This window comes from Physeter macrocephalus, chromosome 16, assembly GCF_002837175.3.
Source record: "Physeter macrocephalus isolate SW-GA chromosome 16, ASM283717v5, whole genome shotgun sequence".
NCBI lineage: Eukaryota > Metazoa > Chordata > Mammalia > Artiodactyla > Physeteridae > Physeter > Physeter macrocephalus.
Window position 1 is genome coordinate 99,986,176 of NC_041229.1, and position 11,311 is coordinate 99,997,486.

Genomic DNA, 11,311 nt, shown 5'->3' on the forward strand with positions numbered 1-11,311 from the left:
GAAATAAACAACGAATAAAATTGCAAGAATGTCTCTGTTGTTAAATATTCTGTGTTTGTAGGTTTGTAGCTGGTAGCTTGGCCAGACTCTCCACAGAAGTATCAGTTTTTGTTTATATGTTCATTGTCTGTTTCATTGTATGTAAGTGATTGAGAAATAAACACCAAGAACACTTACAAAACCCAATAGAATCACACAAGTAATCAACACATTGTTTGCAGTTTTGCTAGAGGCAAAGCCTGTCTTGGTATAATTAAAACTCATCAAAGAGTTAGTATTAAGTCATATGCTTAAATGCTGATTTATTTTCTTCTCGAAAACACCTGTTTTCCTTGAGAAGTGGAGAGCGGGGCAGGTGAGAGTAGGAATTCTTTTTCTTCAGAAGTAAGTTTTAGTGACATCATGGAGTTAGAGTTCAATTATAAAGCAAAAAAAAAAAAAAAAGTTCAACATTCCAAGAATTGGTAGTGGCTCTTAGCTTGATTATGGTTCTGTTTACATTTCTTTATACATTAGTCAAAACTCACAGGACTGTACACTTGAAAAAGGAGAAAATCTATTGCATGTAAATTATATTTCAGTGAACCTGACATAAAAAATATGCTAGCCTGGCTACAAGGCACAATGATCTACACAGCCCATAGGAATCTAAGTGCATAGGGATACATTGAATAGCACATCAGTTAGACTTTTAGGCTGAGATGTATTGTTCTATCAGAAAATTAGAATTGTTCTATGAAACATATGCACTTAAATGTATTGAGAGGCCAATAGGGATTTTTGTGGAAAGATGGAAAGAAGATGGAAAAATGAGGAGGGGAAAAATCATCAAGGATCTAAGGACATTTGGATTGAGGCACCTAGGCAACTTCCATGTGAGGGGCTCAACCACACTCCAGGGACAGACCCAGGTAGGATCTTGAGCATAGCCCACCAAAGGGCTCAGAAAACTCCCTAGTGGAAATCTGCAGGCTGACTCTGAGAAGGAGACAAAAAAAAGTGACCCGTTTAGTCTCAGAGAATGAGTTACCAACAAGCAACTGGAATATGCTCAGAAGGTCCACTTGGTCCATAAATTGGGGCAGACTGATCAGGGTGGGATCGCTGTAGAGTGTATCACCTATGGCTCCCTGCAAACTAAATGCTGTTTTTCCTGAGGAATCTATGGCTACTTGCAAACTGGAAGTCTAATACCATGGTGGGCTGAGAACACCACCTCAGTCCCACTTGGGAGATTTCCTTTGTTGATCCTGGGACTGTACAGTTGGTAGAAGAGCACATTATATGCTTTTGCATATGTAGGAAATGGAACTCAAGTTCCTTTAAAATATGGAACTGTTTTAATTCTAGTCCCTCCCCCATTGGAAAGGACCAAAGGAAACTGCATACAGTAAGTCCCCTACATACGAACCCTCAAGTTACGAACTTTCAAAGATGCAAATGTGAGTTCGCATGTCCAATCACGTAAGTTAGTTCACGTCTGGCGTACATTCTCACATGTGTGCATGCTCTACAAGTAGCTGTGCTTTTGTGTACTTTACCGTACAATACTGTATAGAGTACAGTAGTACAGTATCTTTATTTCAAGACCAGGATGTCCAGAAGCAAGTGTAAAAGCAGAGGTGATGTAGCTGGTAGTGCTAAGACGCGCCAAGCGGTAACGATGGAACTTGCTGTGCAACACGGGGAGCTTACAAATGAAGATGGAATTGGAGGCCCACAGAAGGATGAGGAGAAACAAGAGGAAGAAAAAATAACTGAAGAAGCGAAGAGATTCACGATGCAGAAAATGGCAAGGGGATGTTCTTTATTTGAGGAGGCACTGTTAGTTTTTGAGGCACAGGACCAGAACAGAATGGTACGCAAAGGCTGCAGCAGCGGTTCAGAATGCAATCCAGTGCTACAGTATCATCTACGATGAGAAAAAAAGAGCTACTACCCAGACATCACTGGATGTTTTTTTCAAGAGGGTAGATAGAACTGAATCCAGCAAGGAACCAGAATCTGTGCCCTCAACGTCAGGCGTGAGTGAAATTGCAGCTTGCCCTCCGTCTGTTTTCTCTATTTTTTGTGTTTGTTTTTTATGTATTATTTGTGTGAAAAGTATTATAAACCTATTACAGTACACTATATAGCTGATTGTGTTAGTTGGGTGCCTAGGCTAACTTTGTTGGACTTAACGAACAAATTGGACTTACGAATGCGCTCTCAGAACAGAACTTCTTCTTCTGTAGGGGACTTACCTTACATTATATGTGCAGGCATTCTAGAGCATACAATGTAACAATCATCAACAAAATTAATTATGTGCATATCCTATGGTCTAGCAACCATAGTTTTAATTGTATATCTCAAAAAAATTTTCACACAGATTTAGGGAAGATGGATATGAGAAGAATCTTTAAATCATTACAGTGGTGAGAGGTTGGATTCATTTAGGTGTTCATCTCTGGACTGCTGGTCAGGTGAAAAGTGGTCAATGTGCACGAAGGAGGATGATGCAGCAGCTGAAGGCAGCAGAGTGAACACGTAGAATAAATATGACTGGGGATTCATGGCAGAGCTCAGTAGAAAAAGGAGATAAATGAAATCTATAACACAGTGGCATTTATGTGCATTAAAAATGTATGATTCACTTTGTTATAAAGCAGAAACTAATACACCATTGTAGAGCAATTATACTTCAATAAAGATGTTAAAAAAAAAAAGAACTACCATTTGACCCAGCAATCCCACTACTGGGCATATACCCAGAAGAAAAAAAAATGTATGTATGTATGTGAAACAGAAATATGCGTTTCATAAGGACACAAATAAAATAATATGCCTTAAGCTTATTATAATTCCTGCCTTTGATGCAGAGGAGAATGCAGACAAAAAGCAATAGATAAGAGAGGAAGAGAATAAACTGTAATTCTTCACTTAATGCCCATCTTGCATCACAGAGAACATACTTATCAGTATGAAGTTCTACAAAAATAGTTGTCAATGAGTGAAATCTGCTTAACTCCAAGCTAAGATTCAATTTTTTTCCCCTAAAATAAAGTATATGAGTCACCTTGGTAGAAGGGACGATCTTTTTTGGAGAAATTAATTTTTTCTTTTCTATCTCATCCTCTAACCATCTGATTTTAATGATCTTTCAAATTTACCCAGTGGTACCCCAATCTGGCTTCACATTAGAATAACCTTGGGACCATTTTATTTATTTAATTAATTAATTAATTTATTTATTTATTTATTTTGTGGTACGCGGGCCTCTCACTGTTGTGGCCTCTCCCGTTGCGGAGCACAGGCTCCGGACGCACAGGCTCAGTGGCCATAGCTCACGGGCCCAGCCGCTCCGCGGCATGTGGGATCTTCCTGGACCAGGGCACGAACCCGTGTCCCCTGCATCGGCAGGCGGGTTCTCAACCACTGCGCCACCAGGGAAGCCCCCTTGGGACCATTTTAAAAAGTGTCCATGTGGGATGGTCTACTCCAGTGATACTTATTTAATGCCTTATAAACTCCCCAGAAAATTTCACTGGGCAGTTGAAAGTTGAGAACCACTGCACTCACATTTTCTTATCTAGGCTATTTCTCTTTCTTCTAACAAATATCATGATAAATTCTCCTAGTTTCCTGAGGCACTCTAAAAATGCAATGTCTTTCTTCAAATTCTAAGACTATACCTCTACCAAGTGTACTTTCCCCTTTATCCAAAAACAACATGAGGTCAAAACAGGAAACAATCAAGGCTAATTTCTGATCTTTGGTTTCTTTTTATTTGATGGCTCACTGTTTCCCGCCTCTAGTTAGAACAGTCCTTTATCTATCATAACTTTTTATTGTCTTACAATTACACTGAATAGTGTCATTTCTAGCAGGGCATGGTTTCAAAGCAGTGACTGAAAAACTTGCAAAGTTATAAGCTAATAAGCAATGAATCAAACACATTTAACATATTCCAAAGTCAGACTTTATATGGTTAACTGATGGTAAGACATATAAAGATATTACCTCCAGAAAAGCATAATTTTAGTAAGTATGTGTATACATCAGCATGCGTGGGTATAGGGATAAAACAAACAATGCAAGCATTGCTATTTAGTAACTGGATTAAGACAAGTAAGTCTTGAGAAATACATCAGTTTTCAAATAGTCTGATGGGTCCCTTGTGAATGAACAGCTAGAACGTTGACTCCACTCACATAAAGATTTATTTTTTCCTTTTGGAAATCAGCAACTTGAATTTTGAACTTGATTATTTATTACGATATTTCAGCACCAAAAGCTAGCCCGCCTCCTTGAAAATATTTCCTCTTGTAATTAGGGGATATTGCACACAAGTGAAAGAAATCCCTACGAATCTTCTTTTGGAAGCACTTTTTCATAATCATTCTCTCTCTAAAGAATTGAAGAAGCTTCTCATTTTCATTTATTTATTTTGAGTTCACGTGAAGACCTTAGTTGCTAAGACCTCAACGTGCATTCTGTCTTTAGTCTTGATGCTGTTCCCTGAGGTGGGTACTAGGAAATTTACAAATGAGATAATGGAAGTCTTATTTAAGCCACTTCCTTTCTAAGCTCTTTCTTTCTACAGCTCTAAATTTAAACAAGTATGTTGAAAGGAACTGCTTTTGGGGGGGTTTACTTCCTCATATTTCTTCCTTTCCTTCCCTTCAGCACTTTTTGCCCTTCTTTTCTTCTTCTTTTTTTTTTTTTTAACATCTTTATTGGAGTATAATTGCTTTACAATGGTGTGTTAGTTTCTGCTTTACAACAAAGTGAATCAGTTATACATATACATATGTTCCCATATCTTTTCCCTCTTGCGTTTGTAATGGCTCTGGCTAACATGAGGCAGGGAGGGTCATAGTTTTCCTGCCATCGTTTTAGCTATTTCTTTATGATTTCCATTTGGTCTTCTCTGTATTCAGTCTCTTCTTTCACTCCCAGATAGTTCCTTCAGAGCCCCTGCTCCAGGCTCCGTTGCCAGCCCTGTTCACAGAGCTCCTGTACGTTATGTTTTCCTGGTTGCTGGGCCCCTGCTCACTTTATATTCGGTGCCCCAGAGTTCACAATGCCCCTTCCCAAGCTGTCTCTCGGTTATGGCATCTGGCCCTCTTTCTCTTTCCTGTGACCAAGTCCCCACTTATGCTCCAGTTTCTAGAACTAGGACTTCGCCTAGTTTGCTGTGAACATCCTTCTTTTTCTCATAGGCTTTCCCAACCTGACATGCGGATCAGACACCGTGCCCCAGTTCTAGGCCACCCCCTCAGGTCCTGCCTGGGACCTCTCTAAGGATTGCGGTTTGAATCTTCACCTGTTATCTCTTTCCTTACTCCCTGCCTCTTTCCTCTGATTTTTCCATCACCTATTTCAGGACCTTATTTATTTAGGATGACTGTACCATTTATCTTCTAAACAGCGACACTTCTGAAAGCGAAAGGAGGCGTAATTAAAGTCCCACTTGGGGAACAAGCCTGAATCCGACTTCACCTGACCCGGAACCTGAGATTTGCACACAGCTTGACTGGTTACCGTGTGATGTTGGGAAAGCTGGTTAACATTTCTATGCCATATTTTCTATATAAAATTGGGTTAATGGTTATACCTAGAAGAGCTAGGTATTATGAGAAAGAAAGGAGTGAATACATGGGAAGCATTTAGAATGGTGACTGGTACATAGTAATCATTAAATGCATTTAAACTACAATTTCCATCATCTTTATGTTGTTGGCGAATTAATTAGCCTTTCTAAGACTGTGTGAATTGAATGTGATAATGAACGTAACCACCCTCCCTCCTCCAGACACTACTCTTATAATCCGACTTTGTATCTTCTTACCATGCAAATAACTACCTCCATTCCTCAACCCTTTCCCACCCATCTCCCCATATTTCTGCTTGTATTTCTTGTCCGAACAATGTATTAAGCAACATCTCAAAGCCAGAAGACAGTTACTCCTGACACCAGTTTCCTAATCAACACTCAACCTTCGGGAGAGCACATTGAAATCAAGAGGCCGCAGACCCAGATGTGGTTAGCACACTCTGCAGGCCACCAAGAAAACATTTTCACTGACTCCTCTAAGGCAAAGATACATCAAGCCTGAGCCAATAGAGGCTGCTGTCTTCCAGAAAAGACACCATAAGTGATCCTTACTGAGTGGCTCCTGCTTGCAACGAAATGGGTTTGAGAGGAAAGAATTTGGCCGATGCCTGAAGCCTCCAAGATAAAGCCTAGAGATTCTCCCTCCACAGAAAGCCCCCTTTCCTTATTGTCTGTCAAAGGTGCCACCCAGTGGGCCACTGAGAATGTCTGCAGACTTTTTTGTTTGGCTGCTGACTAGAGATTTGGAACATTTAGCTATGAGGATGGCTTCCCCTTAGAATTTGATTGTTACCCTGATGCCACAGTAAAAAAATGCTAGACATAATTATGTAGTTATTGCTTTGGAGAATGTGGGCATGGATACACGTACACACAGACACACACCCCTTAGATATATTAAATCCAAATGGCTGCACCCAAATTTGGCTGCCAGCTCTAGTAATGAGGGATGGTCTTCATATACTTGAAGTGTGGGATTTGGTGAGTGAATTTCTGCACAAGCTCAGAGGGACAGAAATGATACTCGAGCCAGATTACAGTTTCTGATCCCTAGCTCCTCAAATTTCTGGCTGTGTGGCCTTGGGCAAGGTACTTAACACCTCTGATGTTCAGCTTCCTTGTCTGTAAAATGGAAAGGATCATAACAGTAGTCCCTTTCATATGGATATTGTGAGAGGTAAATTGGTGAACATGTGTAACACACTTAGAACAATGTCTGAAACACGCTAAAAGCTAGATGGGTGAACTTGGCTGAGGGGTTCTTAGGAAACCCACATTTCTCTCATTTAAAAAAAAGAAAAGAAAGCTAAATTGACCAAATTATAGAACACAGTTGATTTTACCTGGAGGCTGAAAATTCTCCCTGATATTTATGGTTATTTTAGAAAGTCAGACTAAATAATGTGGTTAGAATAAATAGATAACCAACAAGGACCTATTGTATAGCACAGGGGACTCTACTGAATATTTTGTAATAACCTATAAGGGAAAAGAATCTGAAAAAAATAGTTATATATGTGTATATAACTGACTCACTTTGCTGTTCACATGAAACTAACACAACATTGTAAATCAACTATACTTCAATTAAAAAAAAAGTGCTTAGAATAGATTTTTTCCCTCCAGAACTGCTCTGGAGTTTCTGTGTTTGAGGGGTTCCAATCCTTGCAAATATATTTTCTATTATCATCCATAAGACATGACTACATCAGGCTGGACCAAAAGTTTATTTATTTCTTTGACGTGTACTAACTGAGTGCCCACCACATGACAGACTGGTATTTCAACGCTGAGAAGACAGAGAGATACAGTTAAGTATCCAGTCAATTGAGGCTCAGACTGATAAGTGTATGACAAGGGAAAATTCTGAGAGTATCTAAAAGGGGTGCTTCATCCAGACTTGGTCAGGACCAAAAAAGTCTTCCTTTAGCAAAGTATGACATGTGAGCTGAGATTCAGGCTGGAAGAAGAGCAGAAATTATTCAGGTGGAGCTTGAGGGGAAATGTGTTTCAGGGAGATGGGAATAGTACTGATGAAGGTTCAAGACTTTTGAGAGTTTGGGAGGATTGAAAGAAAGAAAAGGCTGGACTGAGCTTTGAGCTAGGGAGTGGTGAAGAAAGAAGCTGGAGATAGAACCAAATAATTCTCTGATGATGAAAGAACAATGCTCCCCACATTACAAACATTTTAGCATATTAGATATTCTATCTAAAATATATACCTATTTCCCAAGGGATAATTTTTGAGCCTGGACTTTGCAATGTTAATAAGAAATTTAAATTATTTCCATTTTACAGACGTGAAAACTGAGATCCCCACTACTAGGTCATACAACTAGTAACTGGTCAGATTTGGATTTGCAACTGGCTCCTCCATGGTTCTTAAATTTTTTCCATTGTGCTGTATTGCTATCCAGAAAGGTATCTTCCATATAGTACTATATAATGACTTAAAAAATGTTGGACCTTAAAGAAGATGTCTCAAGTAGAATCTAAACTCACGAGCTGTATAAGTTTGGGAAAGTTGCTCAAGCTGTCCATGCCTCAATTTTCTCATTTTTAAAATGGGAATCATAATATTGTGACATAAAGTTGTTGGAGGGATTAAATATATTAATACAGAAACTAGACAGTGCTTGGCACATAGCAGTGAATGAGTATTCAATAAATGATACCTATTATTATTACTAGAATGTGACTAAAGCTATCTTCCTCACATAAAAGATCACTGCTCAGTGAAACCATATATGTGGATGTCCAGGATTGAAGAGAGGCACGGACTACATAATATATCCATGAATGTAAAAATGAAAAAGGAATGGCTTTTTACTGTTCCAAAGTTAAGAGCCGTGCCCCAGCCTATTATAATGGTCTGATGATGCCTGCTATTCCAAGATAAAATGGAATTGAACAATGTAAAAACTCTGCACCTCTGCCCCATTGATGGAGAGTCATTTTGATGTATAGACAAAATGGAACCCTTTTGTTGCACTCAAAAAACATTATTAGTTAGTAGTAAAAGGGAAAACATAAAAATCTTGGATTTCTTTTCTATGACAGCCATCAACAACCCCACATGGCCCCCCAAGAAGTTGATAGTGCAGAGCTGGGAGCAGCCTCGGCAGGTGGTGTCCCAGGAAGCCAGGTGGAACCAGAGGTGGTGAATAATTCTGCCTACTGGGCCATTAATTGATCATAAAATTACCAAGAGGAACTAAAAGCCCTTGGGGTAAGTCAGCCTCACTTAAAAAATTGGCTTAAGATGGAAGAAAATAAATATCATGTGGAAAACCTTGTTTATGCCCATAAGGGGGAATTTCTGAGTTAGTCATCACTGAATCAATAATGTTGTTCCTTTAAGAAAAGACTGGGGCATATTTTAGACCTGAGGAGTAGAAATGCAGAGGCATAATCTCATGGTGGGAGACATCCTATCAACACTGGAGAATGGTCTTCATCATATTATGGCCCCAAAGTATGCTGGGAAGACAGTTCCACCCAGTCTACGTTATCAGCCGTATCTCCTTCACTGTTCGGCCACTTTCTGAAAGGAGTTTGTGAGAATGAGCAGAAGTAGAGGAGAAAGGGGAGGATGAAATGTTGCCATTGGAATTGGCGGGAATCGCGGTGGGAATCGCAGGGAACAGAAACCTCCCAGAGTAGGCTTTTTGCCTAGTTAATTTAGGCATCATTTTTTGGACCATTTCAAGCACTGATATCTTCTTTCTGAGGAAAATTAAAATGATCTCTTCTCCAAATACCATATGATATCGCTTATATGTAGAATCTAAAACATGACACAAATGAACTTATCTACGAAAGAGAAACAGACTCACAAACATAGAGAATAGATTTGTGGTTGCCAAGGGGGAGGGGGGATGGGAGGGTTGGATTGGGAATTTGGGATTAGCAGATGCAAACTATTATATATAGAATGGATAAACAACAAGGTCCCACTGTATAACACAGGGAACTATATTCAACGTCCTGTAATAAAACCATGAAGGCAAAGAAAAATAAATAAATAAATAAAATGGTCTCTTCTCAATGGACACTAGTATCTGACCATTTATGCATTCTCTTTTTTTGCTTCTTACAGGCTACTCAGATCCTGAATGGAGCAATAATTCTGTCTCTGGGTGTTTTTATGGGTTTCTTTAAGAACTTGCCCCATCCATCCAATTATATATTTTTCTTGATCGTTTATACAGGCTATCAGATATGGAGTGCTGTATCTGTGAGTATTCAAATTTCACTGACCGTAGATAATTTCTTAGATACCACTGCTAGAAATGTATTTTGGCAACTTTTCCCTCAAATTTTAGGAGTGGCTTGGTAAACGACTGTGAGACTTATGAATTAAAAAGTAGAATGAAGTCTTGAGAGAGCCAAGAACATGTAGAGAGTTCCATTTATCAAAATTAGAGTCATGGAACTAATAGCAGGTCAAAATAATAATTTAAAAATTAGTGGATATGGATACTGAACCAAGATGGTGGAGGAGAAGGATGTGCTCTCACTCCCTCTTGTGAGAACACCAGAACCACAACAAGCTGCAGGACAATCATCGACAGGAGGACACTGGAACTCACCAAAAAGATACCCCACATCCAAAGAGAGAGGAGAAGCCACAATGAGACGGTAAGAGGGGCTCAATCACAGTAAAATCAAATCCCATAAATGCTGGTTGGGTGACTCACAGACTGGAGAACACTTATACCACAGAAGTCCACCCACTGGAGTGAAGGTTCTGAGCCCCACGTCAGGCTTCCCAACCTGGGGGTCCAGCAATGGGAGGAGGAATTCCTAGAGAATCAGACCTTGAAGGCTAATGGGATTTGATTGCAGGACTTTTGACAGGATGGGGAGAAACAGAGACTCCACTCTTGGAGGGAACACACAAAGTAATGTGTGCACTGGGACCCAGGGGAAGAAGCAGTGACCCCAGGGGAGACTGAACCAGACCTACCTGCTAGTGTTGGAGGGTCTCCTGCAGAGGCGGGGGGTGGCTGTGGCTCACCATGGGAACAAGGACACTGGCAGCAGAAGTTCTGGGAAGTACTCCATGGCATGAGCCTCCCAGAGTCTGCCATTAGCCCCACCAAAGAGCCCAGGTAGGTTCCAGTGTTGGGTTGCCTCGGGCCAAACAAGCAACACGAGGGAACCTAGCCCCACCCATGAGCAGTCAAGCAGATTAAAGTTTTACTGAGCTCTGCCCAACAAAGCAACAGTCAGCTCTACCCACGACCAGTCTCTCCCATCAGGAAACTTGCACAAATCTCTTAGATAGCCGCATCCACCAGAGGACAGACAGCAGAAGCAAGAAGAACTACAATCCTGCAGCCTGTAGAACAAAAACCACATTCACAGAAAGACAGACAAGATGAAAAGGCAGAGGGCTATGTACCAGATGAAGGAACAAGATAAAACGCCAGAAAACAACTAAATGAAGTGGAGATAGGCAAACTTCCAGAAAAAGAATTCAGAATAATGATAGTGAAGGTGACCCAGGACGTTGGAAAACGAATAGAGGCAAAGATCGAGAAGATGCAAGAAATGATGAACAAAGACCTAGAAGAATTAAAGAACAAACACAGATGAACAATACAATAACTGAAATGAAAACTACACTAGAAGGAATCAACAGCAGAATAACTGACGCAGAAGAACGGATAAGTGACCTGGAAGACAGAATGGTGGAATTCACTGCTG

General features: G+C 40.1%; 1 protein-coding gene across 1 annotated transcript in view; it reads left to right on the plus strand.

The window, feature by feature from the left end:
• Positions 1-8,675: 8,675 nt before the first annotated feature.
• MS4A3 (membrane spanning 4-domains A3) overlaps positions 8,676-11,311 on the plus strand; it is a 12,091-nt gene continuing 9,455 nt past the window's right edge. The window contains 2 exon segments of the mRNA XM_024133439.1: positions 8,676-8,828; positions 9,699-9,836. Of these exon segments, the coding sequence (XP_023989207.1) occupies positions 8,676-8,828; positions 9,699-9,836 (291 nt within the window).